At 51.7% G+C, this 14,822-nt stretch overlaps 7 protein-coding genes across 7 annotated transcripts in view; 3 read left to right on the forward strand and 4 right to left on the reverse strand.

The window, feature by feature from the left end:
* Positions 1-80: 80 nt before the first annotated feature.
* Positions 81-614, reverse strand: OT_ostta02g00087 (hypothetical protein; the record flags this gene model as incomplete). The annotated part of the gene is made up of 1 exon (XM_022984959.1): positions 81-614. The coding sequence occupies one exon, from the start codon at positions 612-614 to the stop codon at positions 81-83; it is 534 nt and encodes a 177-aa protein (XP_022840658.1).
* A 543-nt stretch (positions 615-1,157) lies between these two features.
* On the forward strand, positions 1,158-1,463 carry OT_ostta02g00093 (Transcription factor IIA, helical; the record flags this gene model as incomplete). The annotated part of the gene is made up of 1 exon (XM_003074688.2): positions 1,158-1,463. One exon carries the CDS (start codon positions 1,158-1,160, stop codon positions 1,461-1,463), a length of 306 nt encoding a protein of 101 aa, XP_003074736.2.
* Positions 1,464-1,651: 188 nt separating this feature from the next.
* OT_ostta02g00100 (Histone core) lies at positions 1,652-2,377 on the reverse strand (the record flags this gene model as incomplete). The annotated part of the gene is made up of 4 exons (XM_003074690.1): positions 1,652-1,801; positions 1,855-1,910; positions 1,962-2,025; positions 2,216-2,377. The coding sequence occupies 4 exons, from the start codon at positions 2,375-2,377 to the stop codon at positions 1,652-1,654; spliced, it is 432 nt and encodes a 143-aa protein (XP_003074738.1).
* Positions 2,378-3,385: 1,008 nt separating this feature from the next.
* Positions 3,386-4,376, forward strand: OT_ostta02g00110 (Proteasome A-type subunit; the record flags this gene model as incomplete). Its single annotated transcript, XM_022984960.1, has 7 exons — positions 3,386-3,396; positions 3,452-3,500; positions 3,549-3,650; positions 3,698-3,807; positions 3,858-4,001; positions 4,054-4,111; positions 4,161-4,376. The coding sequence occupies 7 exons, from the start codon at positions 3,386-3,388 to the stop codon at positions 4,374-4,376; spliced, it is 690 nt and encodes a 229-aa protein (XP_022840659.1).
* A 1,240-nt stretch (positions 4,377-5,616) lies between these two features.
* OT_ostta02g00130 (Pyridine nucleotide-disulphide oxidoreductase,class I, active site) lies at positions 5,617-7,163 on the forward strand (the record flags this gene model as incomplete). The annotated part of the gene is made up of 3 exons (XM_022984962.1): positions 5,617-5,671; positions 5,721-6,100; positions 6,150-7,163. The coding sequence occupies 3 exons, from the start codon at positions 5,617-5,619 to the stop codon at positions 7,161-7,163; spliced, it is 1,449 nt and encodes a 482-aa protein (XP_022840660.1).
* A 113-nt stretch (positions 7,164-7,276) lies between these two features.
* On the reverse strand, positions 7,277-8,438 carry OT_ostta02g00150 (Cyclin A/B/D/E; the record flags this gene model as incomplete). Its single annotated transcript, XM_003074694.1, has 2 exons — positions 7,277-8,302; positions 8,358-8,438. The coding sequence occupies 2 exons, from the start codon at positions 8,436-8,438 to the stop codon at positions 7,277-7,279; spliced, it is 1,107 nt and encodes a 368-aa protein (XP_003074742.1).
* Positions 8,439-10,865: 2,427 nt separating this feature from the next.
* The window catches only part of OT_ostta02g00160 (Polyketide synthase, KR), a gene marked incomplete at both ends in the record, with an annotated part of 17,131 nt that continues 13,174 nt past the window's right edge, over positions 10,866-14,822 (reverse strand). The window contains one exon of the mRNA XM_022984963.1: positions 10,866-14,809. Coding sequence (XP_022840661.1) covers positions 10,866-14,809 — 3,944 coding nt within the window. The remainder of the gene's footprint in view (positions 14,810-14,822) is intronic.

The following is a 14,822-nucleotide window of genomic DNA, read 5'->3' on the forward strand; positions in this document are numbered from 1 at the left end:
TTCGACCAGGACACGTCGGTTGATGGTTCCACGAGCTCGGCGCGAGCACGCTCAGCATGGCAACGAGCATACTCGGTTCCTCACCGCTCGTCTCGGCGAGACAGTTCTGAAGAGGAAGAAGCTCGTAGTCGCGCACGCTGAATCCGAAGTCCAACGCAGCTCTCAGGGACGACTTGAGAACCTTTTCCATCTCGAGCGCGATCCAGGGAGTGATTATACACACGCGCACCCAAGAGCTCAGTCTCCGGTCTTGGGATCAGTACTGCATCACTGACAGTTAGTTCAAGGTCTCGCCAGTGAGCTGTATGCGTAAGATATTGCAATGGGACTCTCTCCATCGTGCGTTTTCTCCATAGATGCTCAAGTTCTTCAATAGATAATCTGAGCGTAACGGAATAGAGCTCCGATGAGTTCAGCAAAGAGGATACGTGTTTGACAGAGTTCAGACTCTGACCAAAACCTTGCACACTTGCAATATTGTCTGAGATCAACCAATCAATTTCACGATGAAGAGTTTGCAAATTTGGACTTCCATCTATCGTATTAAAGTCTGTTACCTCGCGTTCGGCCATTAACTTTGCCCACCTCCTGAAGTTGTCCAACTCAGGTATCATTTTGGAATTGACACAAAATGGAAATCATCGCGCATCGGCGATTTTACGCAAATCCACACCGGGGAACTTGCATCGACGTACGGGAAATTTCAACAGCTTTCCAGCGATGTACAGCATGCCTCGATATGATGCGACAACGCGTATAACAAAGCTCCGTATCATCACGTTTGAAACGGAGGTTAGTACGTAAAATGACACGAATTCCTTAGTGGAATGGGTCTATGAAGATAAGATATCCCAGAAAAACTGAAACAAACAACACAACGCACAACTGCGTGCTTCAGAGTGCCGCTAGGAGAGCTACTTTTCCATAGAGCGTCACAAACGCGTGTCGACACTGCGCTATCATTTCAGAAAAACGTCAATATTTAGTTTGAGTCGACATCCGCAGTTACAAGCTTGATCGTGTAGCAAGGTGTTGCGTGTTGCGTGTCGCTTGTTTGTGTTTTTTTTGTGTGGAATGTCGGTACGTCTTGAGTTAGTTTCGAAGTCGTTGCTTAATCTTTCGCGCAGCTAGAATTATATCGAAGGTCAACTATTGGGATGTCGTTGACCGACGCTCTAGACGAAATGGTGAATTCTGGCGTTCTTTCCCCATCGATTGCGATGAAGGTTCTGTTTGAGTTCGATAGATGTGTGACCAGAGTACTACAAGCTTCAAAGACTAAAGCGTCCATCAAGGGGCAACTCCATACTTATCGGTTTTGTGGAAACGTGTGGACTTTTATTGTCGAGGACGCCGTTGTCAACGTCACGGACACCGATTCAACGTCACGCGAGTCAAGGGTGAAGCTATTAAAAGTTGTAGCGTGCGATGGTAAACTTGGAGCGAATACCGACTCCGTGTAGAATACTTGTCAATTTTAACGAAGAGAAAACGTTGTTACTACATCTCAAAGTTCGGATACTCCTGTGTGTTGTGCGCGTACCCATAAAGCTTTATGGTTTGACACATAGAAGACGAAGCAAGAAACATTCACACCCTCGAGCGCTTCCAAGTGCGAGTGCTGCGTTCCAGGTGAGCCCACGGGGCTAAATTATTCCCCTTTCTTCGATGACTTGTTCATGAGGGACTTGTGGATATGCGGAATGACGCCACCACCGGCAATAGTTGCCTTGATGAGTGTGTCAAGTTCTTCATCACCCCGAATAGCGAGTTGGAGATGACGAGGCGTGATGCGCTTAACCTGTGGCTCGTGTTAGTTTCGTTCTAAGACGTCTTGGTACACACAATTCGAACCTTCAAATCCTTCGAGGCATTGCCCGCAAGCTCTAATACTTCTGCTGTAAGGTATTCTATGTTCCATAGTAAGTTGAGTCAAGATCAGTGGCGGTGGGTATACATACCAAGGATGGCGGCAGAGTAGACTGCAGCGGTGGCACCAACACGACCACCGGAAGCCGCGCGATTCTAATTTTAAGGCTGTCAGTACATTCATCATCGCGAACACGGTCGAGCGATTTTATCCTATTCTCATTCAAACAGCAGGATTCGAAATTTAAACGGTAAAAATTCGTGCGTAAGGAGGCGCGGATCTTCTCATCGGTCTCGTGTTTGCAACGGCGTCGAGTTCGCAAATAAAATCGCGAAAAATTCGTACCTTCAAGAACCTGTGAATACGACCAACCGGGAACTGCAAACCGGCTTTCACAGAACGAGACGTTGGCTTTCTCTTGTCGCCCTTCTTGGAGGACATCGTGCCTTTCGCCCCTTTCCCGGAGAGGCCTTTGCCAGAAAGCCCCTTAGCTCCCTTACCTGACATTCTCAACGAAAAGATTCCTTCACTGTTGTGCTGTAGATGACGACGTTGCGCCACCCTGTGCCGCTTGGAGGTACATCCGGTCCTGAGTTTTTCAACGGTTCGCAAAATTCCATCGGCTACAATCAACTCCTCGAATAATACTAACGTTAGGGCGCCTTAGGCAAGCCATTTTCATAACTTTAAGTCCGAGTTATGAGAAAAATGGGGGTAACAGCAAGCTTTTTTCACTAAAGTTATGAAAATGACGTGAAAATCCTCCTAACTCGGGCCCGAGTTATGAAGAATTTTCACGTTTCTTCATAACTCGGGACGAGTCAATCCTTGAGTTAATTTCGAGGGGGTCGAGTTAGGCCCAAGTTATGAAATTCTGCTGTTAGTCATGTGACGCATAACTCGGACAAGTGGACGTGAACGGAATCGAGTATGATTGAGATCACAGTTCATGACTCGTCAACGTGCCCGAGTTATGACGGAGTTATGAAAATTAGCTGTTAGTCATTTTCGCCTAACTCGGGTCTTAAAGCTACGACGCGCTCAGGGGGTAACAGCTATCTCTCATAACTCGGGTATTAAGTCCGAGTTATGCCCGAGTTATGAAGTTCCGCTGTTAGTCACCCTTAGTAAACGTTTTGACTTTTCACGAATTTTCACTAGGTAAAACACCCGGTATGTAATGCGACGGTTTGATACCACTAAAAGTCTCAATATACTATATGTTTGACGGTTCCTGACTCAGCGGGCTCGAGTGACTCTCTGAAGGCGTGAGAGCAGCTGCCGCAGCGTGTACCAGGCCGTGCACCCCTATCTATTTTCTACGACGATTCTAAAGTCATTACTTGATGCCAGCCGCTGCAGAGTCAGTAGCCACCTCCTGGACTACGGAATCGGAAGGCTAGCAACTTCTCACGCGGTACCGTCTCGCCGAATCCGGATATCGCTTCAACACGCAACGTGATTACGCTTTGGCCAGTAGCGCTTCGTCTGTGATAGAAACTGTTGTCACTTCGCATGGCGCGAAGGTGTGTCCTAACTCTCGAAGTATCTCGTTTACTGATCACCCTAAATATCGTATAGATACGACTCTCGGACGACGACATTTAGTCCGGAGGGTAGACTTTTTCAGGTGAAGCTCTTCGCATTTTGTGTCCTTCTCCTCAATCATCTGGCTTAGGTTGAGTATGCACTTGAATCTGTCAATCATGCCGGAACGTGCGTGGGGCTGCGCACTAACACAGGGGTGTTGCTCGCCTCTGAAAAGAAGACCATGTCGAAGGTATCGATTGCATCCGTGTGCTGAGTTTCGCCTAATTTTTTTTGCAGCTCCTCGAGCAATCCAGCACACCAGAGAAGCTCTGGAAGATTGATAAACACATAGTCATAGCAGTCGCAGGCCTCAACGCGGACGCCATGATACTGGTGAACTTTGCTAGGTGATATGTTTGCACTTTCTCTCGTATTTGCATCACTTAAAAAACTTCAGACTCGTCGCCGGTCAATACAAAGCGAGATACGGTTTACCGATCCCTGTAGAGAACCTCGTACAGGAGCTTGGCGATCACATGCAAGGATACACTCAGTTTGGTGGTCTCCGTCCTTATGGGGTTGCGTTTTTGTTTGCAGGATGGCAAGTTAGACTATTTGATGCTCTTCTAATCTAACGGCTGGATTAGGGACAGGCAAGGGGGGTTCCAGCTTTATCAAAGTGAACCTTCAGGAAATTTTAGTGCCTGGAAGGTTTTTCTCTACTTTTCCTGCGGCGACGTAACTGACTTTCGAGTTACAGGCAGCAGCTATCGGAGCGAGTCATCAGGCAGCAAGATCCATACTAAAGACAGAATATAGCGAAGGGTTAGACATCTCAGAGGCCAAAGGAATTGTGTCCAAAGTTCTACAAAAAACTATGGACTGTATGAGCCTCACAGAAGATAAGGTAGAGATGGTCTACTTGTCCTACAATGAGCTGAACGGTGAGGTTGAACTTGAGCGCATACTATTATGATAGTTCACGTAAGGGGGGATAAATTTGCACGTTTGCGTGCGTCGCCATACCGTGAACTTTCAGCGGGCCAAAGAGGCGCGGAAGTACCAGTCTTTGGCTCGATAGAAAGTCCCGTTCTCACGTTACTCTTTAACCTTAGGACGGACCTGAAACTTGTAACGTCGACAAACAAATCCACCAACTTTTGCGATTCCCAAGCTGAATCTACTCTCTCCAAACTTTAAAATCAAGACTTCTTTCTTGAGCTGTTGGATGTGGCCTACGGAGTATGAGCTATGTCGACGGTACTGCAACGGTCGCACCTGTAGCCTCGTGCTTATTCATTAGAAGTGTCATTTTCTGCAGAACGTTAAAATCGATTATCCTCTAAGACTGACAAAACGCAGCACGCACGTCCTTCACAAGTACGCCTTCGCAAATTTTTGTGCCCGATGTCGTCGGGACGATAGCTCCCTGCTTGGCAATCACGAAAATTACTTTTCTCAATTTATTGCGTCTACCTGCATTTCAATAATCGTGAACCGCGCGCTCATAGCGTTTTGATCGCGCCTTCCACACGCGAACGAACCGGGAGCTTCGCTGCAAGTGCAGGAGTCGGTTTTCAAAATGTTGAACTGAACGTCGTCCAGCTCTTACCAGCTGGCCAGTACTGTTTACCCATACGATTAACACGTTCGGACATTCGGCTGGTACGTACCAGTACGCTGATACGTATCAGGAAATTCCTGATACGCATTTCAAGCAGTCCTACCCAACGAATCCATATACCTTTTGAGGGGGGTAATTCCGGTTCCTGACTCGTCAATGGTACCTGATGCATACATTGTTCACGTCACGGGCATTAAAGGCAAATCTTTAACATCGTATGGTGACCACGCGCCAGCGCTTACTTGTAACCTACGGTATATGCTTATTTCGGTGCTCTTATTTTTTCGATCGCCGATAACTTTAGTTATGAACGGTGCTGGTGCTCTTAGTCGGCCTTACGAGAAAATGACTACGTGTGGGAGCCACGCCCCCTTCCTGCGACAGTCGAACGCGTCAGCGCGCACCTTCTTGCCGCGCGCACCCGGGGAATCTCACGGGGAACAAAAGGCTGAACTACTAACGCAGCCACATGTTACTTGCTCAGTTCTCGACACAAAGGTGTGGCTTTCTGAAAACACACGGGCAGGTCGCTTTACGACTAGCAACAAACACGAAGAAAGCTTTTAGCACTCGCTCAGTTAATACGAACGCTATGGTGGGCGATTCCGGGCAAGACAAAGACTACGACTTCGACATTTTTGTGATAGGTGAGGAAAACCTATCAACTTAACTTTTCAAAACTTACGGCAGTTTCAGGTGGTGGTTCTGGCGGAGTTCGCGCGTCACGACTGGCATCAACTGCCGGCGCAAAAGTCGGGCTGTGCGAGATGCCTTACGATCCAGTGAGTTCGGAACAAACAGGAGGCCTCGGCGGGACTTGCGTGATTAGGGGCTGTGTCCCGAAAAAGCTGTTTGTGTTCGGAAGTGAGTTCTCTGCCCAGTTCGAAGACGCCACTGGTTTTGGCTGGGACATCGCATCGTCAAAGTTTGACTGGCAGCGTCTTCTCAATGCCAAAATGCAAGAGATTCAGCGCCTGAACGGAATATATAAGAAACTTCTGCATGGCTCAGGTGTCACAACATTTGAGGGAGCTGGCAAACTGATAGATGAGCATACTGTAGAGATTTCTGGCAAGGTATATATCTTTTCTGTGGTCTTCACATGAAACTGAAAAAACGTTATAGAAATCGACTGAGCGGATTACTGCTCGTGATATATTGATTGCAACAGGAGGACGGGCTCATGTTCCTGACATTCCAGGCGCACATCTAGGCATCACGTCTGACGAGGCTTTGAGCTTGCTTGAGTTGCCTGAGAAAATACTCATAATCGGGAGTGGTTACATCGCAGTAGAATTCGCCGGTATTTTCGCAGGCCTCGACGTGACGGTAGACTTGGTTTATCGGCAACCACTTCCTCTGAGAGGGTTCGATGATGATCTGCGACGCACTGTTAAAACGAACCTGCAAAGTAGGGGTATCACTCAACACGCTGATTGCCAGGTGTTTAGTCTTTCAAAAGACGATACAGGTCGTTTAGCAGTAGAGACGACGACTGGTGTACTCAAAACAGACGTCGTCTTGTTTGCGACAGGGCGAGTTCCCAATACTTCACGACCCAGTTTAGGTCTTGATACCGTGGGTGTTGACATCTCTGTCACTGGCGCCATCAAAGTAGATGAATACAGCCGAACGAACGTGAGTAATATATGGGCCGTTGGTGACGTGACAAATAGGGTCAATTTGACTCCTGTGGCACTCATGGAAGGGATGGCTTTTGTTGACACTGTTGTGAAAGGTGTACCAACGAAACCAGAATACGACAATATACCGTGTGCCGTTTTCTCACAGCCCCCAGTTGCGTCCGTCGGACTATCAGAGCAAGACGCGATCGCGCGTGGACATAAGTGCGATATCTACACCTCGGCATTCACACCCATGAAATATTCGCTTTCTGGACGTAACGAGAAAGCCTTGATGAAACTCGTTGTTGAGACCTACAGTCAACGAGTGTTAGGTGTACATATGGTAGGTCCTGATGCCGCGGAAATAATGCAAGGTTTTGCGACGGCTTTGAAGTGTGGAGCTACGAAGCAGCAATTCGATCAGACTGTGGGTATACATCCATCGAGCGCTGAGGAATTTGTCACAATGCGAACGATGACACGGCAAGTTGGTGGGGATGCCCAACGTGACTGATGCTTTTGACCCTTGGCGTGCTTTCCAGTTACATCCCAGTATGATCGGTACATATTTCTCTGAATAATAACAACATCGTTCACGTGAACAAAAACAATCGCTACGCACTAAATTCAAACTTCCCGGTGTATATTTTGTTCGTTCGGTCTACCTGCGCCACGTTGAATTGTACACTTCTGTTTGAGCATTGCCAAAGGGTTTCCTTTGGCCACGACAGTTGCGACCTCATTGTACTTTTGTGAAGAGTACTTCTCGTGCAGCGCATGGAACTTCTCCGCATCGTAACTAGCGAATTCTTTGTTCATAGATTCAATACATCGCGTCAACTGGTTGTTGTCCAACAACTCAAACAGATCAAGTTCAAGTATTCGTGGCCTAGCATCACTAAGATTATACTCCGCGAGAAAAATAGCTGCCGTTGCCACAACAGCAGGCGTAAAGTCCAGAAATGTTTGGCACATCAGGGTCAACTCCGCTAGAAATGCGGCTAAACTTGAACATCGGGTGCTCGTATGAATACGTGACAGATAGAAAGTCAAAAATGTGTTCACAGTTGTTCGCGTCAAAGAGAACTCCAGGCACTTTAGTACAGCCCGTTCCATCTTGATGATTTGCGATCGCGTGTACGAATTATCGGTGATGTAACACAGTTCATCGATCGGTGGCGCGTATATTTCTTCGTACTTTGCAGCCACCATAATGCAAGTTGTTCCCAGCAGTTGCAACTCGGAGCGGTGTATATTCATCTCTTGTAAGCACACATCCGTATACATAACGCTCAGGAAAAGCGTTTCAGGCACTAGCTTGTATTCTTCTGCAACTTCTATCATCCAATCGACCAGAATATTGCGCATGGATGTGCTTATCTCAGGTGGAAATCGCTTAGATGCAACAAGAAACGCTTGTGTTTTCAACAGACTTGCGTGGATGTCCTCTGCAATTGCGAGTTGCATATCGTCGATGTCCGCGACATCCGGTGAGTGAAGTCTTCGAATAACGGAAGTCTCATCTTTTGACTTAAGCCCCGTGTCAATGTCCTCTGCGGGATGCACTTGTGAAAACTGAACTGGTCTAGGTGCGCGACGTCGTGTGTTGTCTAGTTCGCCATTCGTCAGGTCTCGCAGTGCCGAAGTGATCCTCTGTGATGAATTATTCAGCTACTCAGTCAAACGCGTGTTATTTTATAAGATTTACCTGCTTTTTGCCATATGCCATCTCTCCGGGGGCACCAGTAGGTGGGATCTCAACATCGTAGTTTTTTTGAAAGGAAATCATCGGTCAAGGTACCCCGTCCCGTGTGTACAGCGGGGTGTACTTGTCAAAATGCCGGGTAGGTTGGTTGTGCGATCGTTTGTATTCTTAGAATACTCAAAAGCGCGCTCGTCGTCTCGTACGCCCTTAAGCCGACGTGCTTCACTTTGAAGCGTTTGGGCGGAACAGGCATATCGGACACCATGCTGCTTTAGGCCTGCACGACTGGGTACGCTGGGTACCGTACCCGCGTATACGGATATCGTGTACCCAGTCGATTCGTATGGGCAAACATTATTGTCACCATACCCGAAGAGTGTAACTCGAGGGTCGGTGACCCTCCCGCGGTATATGGATTTTGACACGGCGCACACGACGAGTCGTGAATCGACCTCTTTTTGGGGCTCTAAAATCCCGGCGAGGGGGTACGCGAGAGAAACGCGAGTCACGACCCGTCGAAGACCCCTCGTTGACGCGACGAGTCGCGATGCGTTTGGGAGCTGATTTTCTGGACCCGCGCGCGACGACGGCGACGACGCGAGCGCGAGCGCGGACGCGAACGGTTTCGTCTGCCGATCGCGCGCGCGCGCGCGTCGCGGCGTCGTAAGGAGGCGCGACGCTGGGGCGAGCAATATTGACCGTAAACCCTATTTTCTAGGGTTTAGAAAACACGGCGCCGCGGATCGATTCGTCGACGTTTTTTCACTTTCCTCTCCAAATTTAAGCGATTTTCGTCGCGATTCGGCGTCGCAACGCGCGTTAAGGTGCAAATTGATGTGATTGCGTGCGATGTGATTCATCGATTGGTCTCCACAGTGCGACCGCTCGAGCGTCGACGGCGTGCGCGAGATTCGCGGTAAGGCGCGGAAACGACGGAAGACGTTCGCGCGTTCGAGAACTCCGCGTCAGGCGATCGAGCAAGCTGTCGTGCGGGGCAGCGTGACCGATTTTTGACGTATCTCCTTGTGGCATCGTGAACGCATCTTTAGTGACCGATGCAGTTGAATTGCGCAACATCTTCACCATACCTGCCTCGACGCCGCACGAACGTTGTAAACAGTGACGACAGCAATCACTGCCGATCTCGCCGTCTGAAAGCGTCTACAGCGTTCTCCGTCGTCCAAAAACTACCTTTTCCCATACATTTTTGAAAAAAAATTCTGCGGCTCGGAAATTGCTCGAATTTACCGAAATTTGCCGCGCGCCGCGCGTCGTCGACCCGCTACCGCGAGCGTTGCAACGAGAGGTTTGAACCAAAGGCACGTTAATGCTCACAACGCGCCCTCGAGTGACCGCTCGGACGGCGCCGGCGCGCGGGTCCAGAAAATCAGGTCCCCACGAATCCATATACCTTTTGAGGGGGGTAATTCCGGTTCCTGACTCGTCAATGTATACATTGTTCACGTCACGGGGATTTTGACTAATCTCGGTCATGGTTGTGCACACCTTTTCTTGAGTCATAATCGGTCACGTCATGTATGGGTAAACAGTATGATCGGGGTACTCCAACTTGTGTTTTACCTTAAACAAATTTCGGCAAGTTTTCGCAACACGCGACATGTGTGCGCGGATAACGCGCCGACGAGGCAGGGAGGACGCGCGCATGCTTCGCCACACGTAGTATCCATCACACACTATCGGATCACTGACGTTCTCACGAGAAGAAATCGCTCAGTCGAATGTAGAAGGTAGAACAACCTCACTCTGACAGAGCCGTGAGGAGACACCTTGAATCCTGCTCAAACCCTAGATAAACCCTAACCAAACCCTAGTTAGGGTTGATGACACATGCACAGCACGTGCAATACACGCTGACACCACAGTTAAGTGGATACGATGAACAACACAAGGCGCTCAAAGTCCTTTCCGAAGCCCGTAACGCGGATGAAAGCGACACGTCGAGCGCTTGTGCGCGTAGAACACTCGCGAGAAATAGACACCTAAACCCTATGTAGGGTTTAGGTAGGGTTTAGGTAGGGTTTAGACGTGGTTTCTTGAGAGCTTGGCGTGGAGTACCAGAGCGCGAGGAACTGCGTGAGGACGTCGCTATGTCCGTCGTATGCCACAGAAACTGGATGAATCTGATGTAACATGCATGTATTTACAACTATTCATCGCGACGCACGTCCTCCCTGCCTCGTCGGCGCGTTATCCGCGCACACATGTCGCGTGTTGCGAAAACTTGCCGAAATTTGTGCAAGGTAAAACACAAGTTGGAGTACCCCGATCATACTGTTTACCCATACATGACGTGACCGATTATGACTCAAGAAAAGGTGTGCACAACCATGACCGAGATTAGTCAAAATCCACGTCACGGACCTCAAAGGCAATGTCTTTAACATCGTATGGTGACCACGCGCCAGCGCTTACTTGTTGTACCCGGCCGATGTAGGTACGTCCTACGGCGTAAAATTTATATCCCACGGGTTTTAGTTATGAACGTTACTCTTAGTCGGCCTTAGAAGCACAAGTCACAGTCAAAATGAACCCAAGTAACGCGATTATACTTGCGAACTTTGCGGTAGTCTCCATCCGCAAAAGGTGCTTGACAAACTTGCCAATTTTCGATAGGAATATTGAATCTCTACCCTGAAGCCTCATAGATCGATTACCTACAACAAGATTCTGATCACGCATCGCGTTGCAACTTATAGAAGCCTTCGTTTGTTCTATTTGAGTAGCAATGTCACGTATGATTTCGCGTATTGTAACCTCAACTTGGAGGTCACGGCGAATATCGTAATTGTATCTTTCACGCACCTCAACAAAAAATTGTGTGATGGCTAAAGAATCCAAACCTTGATTCGCAAGCGTTTCGTTCAGCTGCGGTTGTACATTCGCTACGTTTGACAAAATCTCAATAATTACTACCTCGATGTCACTTATGATACATCTTTCAAATTCTTTATGGCTCGTGTCAACGCTCTGAGAACTATCTCCTGAAAAAGCAGGCCACGGATCATGTACTGTTCTCTTGTTACGTAGTGGGGGATAACACGTCATCAACTTGGAAGAAGTGTCAACGGGTGGACTTAAATCAAATGATGCGCGCTTTGAATGCAGTTGCAGTACGATGGCACCACGGACGACATCACGACACATTTCCCAGAGGTGATGGTGCGAGCGTCGTGTGGTGCGATGCGGCGCGTCATCGACGTGCGTGGTGCCGACGAGAGCGAAGCGCGCACTGTGGATGATTGATGGGACGCCGTGCGCGCGGACACCGCCGATGGTCGCTGGGACAAACGGGCTCGCGTCCGACACTCCTCGACCCGCCGACGGCGTACACGCGCTGAGCGCGTGAAGCGCGGCGTCGAGCGCAGCAGGCGATGCGTGATACGCTTCCGGTAACGTCGACGTCGGCTGCGCGCGCACGGTACCGTACGCCCAACGAGCCGAGCGGGCGTCTTGTCTGGGTGTTGAGTGTGACCAGCGCAGGCGATGAACGGCGGCGGAGATGAGAGCTGCGCGCGCGGACGCTGTCTCGGCCGCTCGGTGTGCAGGAGCTCGGACGATCCTGGATGTGCTGCGGGCGCTGGGCACGGCTCGAAGACGCGAACCCGTCGACGAGGCCGTGGACGCGCCGACGCTAACGCGCGCCACGCCTACAGGCGTGACGTCGCAGAGAACCTCCAATGCTGATGTGTGCAGCTCGAGAGGAGCGACGAATGATACACTCGACAGCGCCATGTGTGCATGCGGGCGCTCCACGAGCGCCTCACCCATGGCGCGACACAGCTCAAGGTGCGCGGTCCCTGGAAGCAAACGCTTCAAGCCAACGGCGTGGTCGAGCATGCCATTGAGAGCTACACTTTTGCCAAGGCGCACGCATGAGCGCGCGAGCACTGTCGGGAAACCAGCGTGCCGCAGGCCATGGACCGAGGCAACAAGACAGTGGCTCTCGGGAGCGCACCAGTGTCGATGACGCTCCCACGCACGTAAAGTCGTGTTGCTCTGAGTGGTGTGCCCATGTAGAATATTGTGGCTCGCGACCGGTCCTTGAGTCACGATGGCGTGCGCGTTTGTGCCTTGGAAGGCGAAGCCACTCACGCCGGAACGCCGCACGCATGCTGTCGCATCGTTCGCAGCCGATGCCGTAGATGCGCTGTCAAGTGGACGCGACATGCCTTGTCGCGGAAGTACCAGATGTCTCGCCCCTTGGGACTGCGCGTGGCGGCGAGCGGCGGCCTCCACGTGAGGATTGAGCTGGCGCAAATGGACCAGCGCCGCTGTGGCGCGCGTCGTTACATGTGCTGTCGCGAACAGCAGCCCAACGACGCCTGCTCCTGGTTCGCAGTGACCAACGCGAGGCTTAGCGCCTTCAAACGTGAGCGCTCGAGCGCTCGAGGGCTGGGACTCCATCGACGGCGACGCCAGAACCTCAAGAGCGGCGCCGACCTCAATGGGGTCGCCGAGCGACGTACCAGTGCCGTGCATTTCCAGCCGGCCGATCGTGCGCGCGTGCAGACCAGCGCGAACAAGCACGTCGGCCATGAGTGTTTGCTGTGACGGCCCGTTTGGAGCGGTGAGCGAGCTCGATCGGCCGTCTTGGTTCACGCCCGTGTGCTCGAGTTGCGCCAGGGCGATATGGGTGGGTGATGGATCGTTCGCATCGCGCGCGAGAGCGTCCACGTCAAGAGACGTATTCGATGTCACGCGAAGGACTACGCAACACTCACCCTTGGCGTATCCGTCTGCACTCGCATCTAGAGTCTTGCATCGACCGTCGTACGAGAGCATGCTGGCCGCCGCGCCCACGCGGAACGTCCCCACACCCACATTCACGCTCACGCCAGCGACGAGGGCATCATCGCACTCTCGGCCACGCAAGTACGCGCTCGCAGTGTGTGCAGCGACGAGCGATGACGAACACGCCGTATCCACGCATACGGACGGCCCTCGAAGACCGAATGTGTACGACACGCGACCGCAAAGCACGCTCAATGCAGAAGCGACGCCTGAGTATGGTCCTGGTGCCGGCATGTAGACTCGGCACAAGTCGGCGTATTGTGATGCCCAAGCACCCACCGCCACGGCTGTTGATTGGTGCGTTGACGCCTCACGTGTCGGCGTCCGCACTGCAGCGAATGCATTCTCCAGGAGCACACGCTGCTGCGGGTCCATCAATTGTGCCTCGCGGTGATGAATACCAAGCATGCCGTGGTCCATGTCCTCAATGCGCAGGAGGATTGGTGTGTGACGCACGACAAATGGCTCACGTTCTTCTGGATATGCCTCGTCAGGATCCAATCGTGCGCGAGGCATCACCGTGCACAGGTCAAATGACTGTCCTACGGCGTCATCTGCGATGTACCTCTCCGCTGAAGACGAGGACGTCAGACCAACGCGCACGTATGTCATCTGTTGGTGCACGTGTTCGTCCATGTACGAGCCTCGAGCGTGTGGGTGCATATTCTTAGTGTGGACTCTACCTCGCGCCAGCGTTCGTGTGCGCACATCTTCGGCGTTATTTGCATGAGCGCCCATCCGATCCGATGGCGATGGCGTGGTTGAGCCCGCCGTGTTGACCATGACTGTCTTCAAATATCCCACTATGGCTGTTATTGTCGGGTAGTCAAATGCCAACGTAGCTGGCATCGTGACGCCTGTGTCTCTCTGCAACGTGCCACCGAGCTCCACGGCGGCGAGCGAGTCGAGACCTTCTTCCATGAGTGACGCGTCCGAGGACACATCCCTGCCCAGGGCACGCGCCACGGCAGATGTAACCAGCTGGCGTGCGCTCTCGTCGGACGCCGGACGCGCGCCCGTGGCACCTTTCTGGCTGACTGTTGCTCGCACATCTGTACTCGCCGCTGGCTTTGTACGGTATTCTGCAACCAGCGCGCTCGTGTGATTGTGCGTCTTCGAGAGCACAGTCCACTGGAATGGAACAACAGCCAACACAGCACCAGTGGCCCACCATTGGGTCGTTATCATCGACTCGTGCAGAGCGACGCGCACGGCTGCAAGTCCCGCGCGTGGATCAAGCACGCCGATCCCAGACGCACGTGCATGTCCGAGCACGGCGGGGTTCGAGAGCGCCATCCCCGCGCCATCCCACGCACCCCACTGAACAGCACGCACGGCGGTTCCTCGGCGCCATTCGCGCGCGGCTGTGGCATCCAGCGCGCCATTCGCCGCGCTGTAGTTGCACTGACCTGGACTGCCGAGCAAGGATGCCACCGATGAGAACAGCGCCGTGTGGTGTGCGCCACGTGCACCGCTCACGCAGTAGTCAAGTAGCGCGTGCGCTGAAGCCACTTTGGAGGACCAGACGTGTCGATGCGCTGACGCAGACTGGCGCGCGGTCAAGGCGTCTCGCAGAACGCCGCCGGCGTGTAGGACACCGCACGCGTGCGATCGTGCGATCGCGTACTCGCCACCGTACGATACTCATCGTTCGCG

The sequence above is a fragment of the Ostreococcus tauri genome (assembly GCF_000214015.3).
Source record: "Ostreococcus tauri WGS project CAID00000000 data, contig chromosome 02, whole genome shotgun sequence".
Taxonomy (NCBI): domain Eukaryota; kingdom Viridiplantae; phylum Chlorophyta; class Mamiellophyceae; order Mamiellales; family Bathycoccaceae; genus Ostreococcus; species Ostreococcus tauri.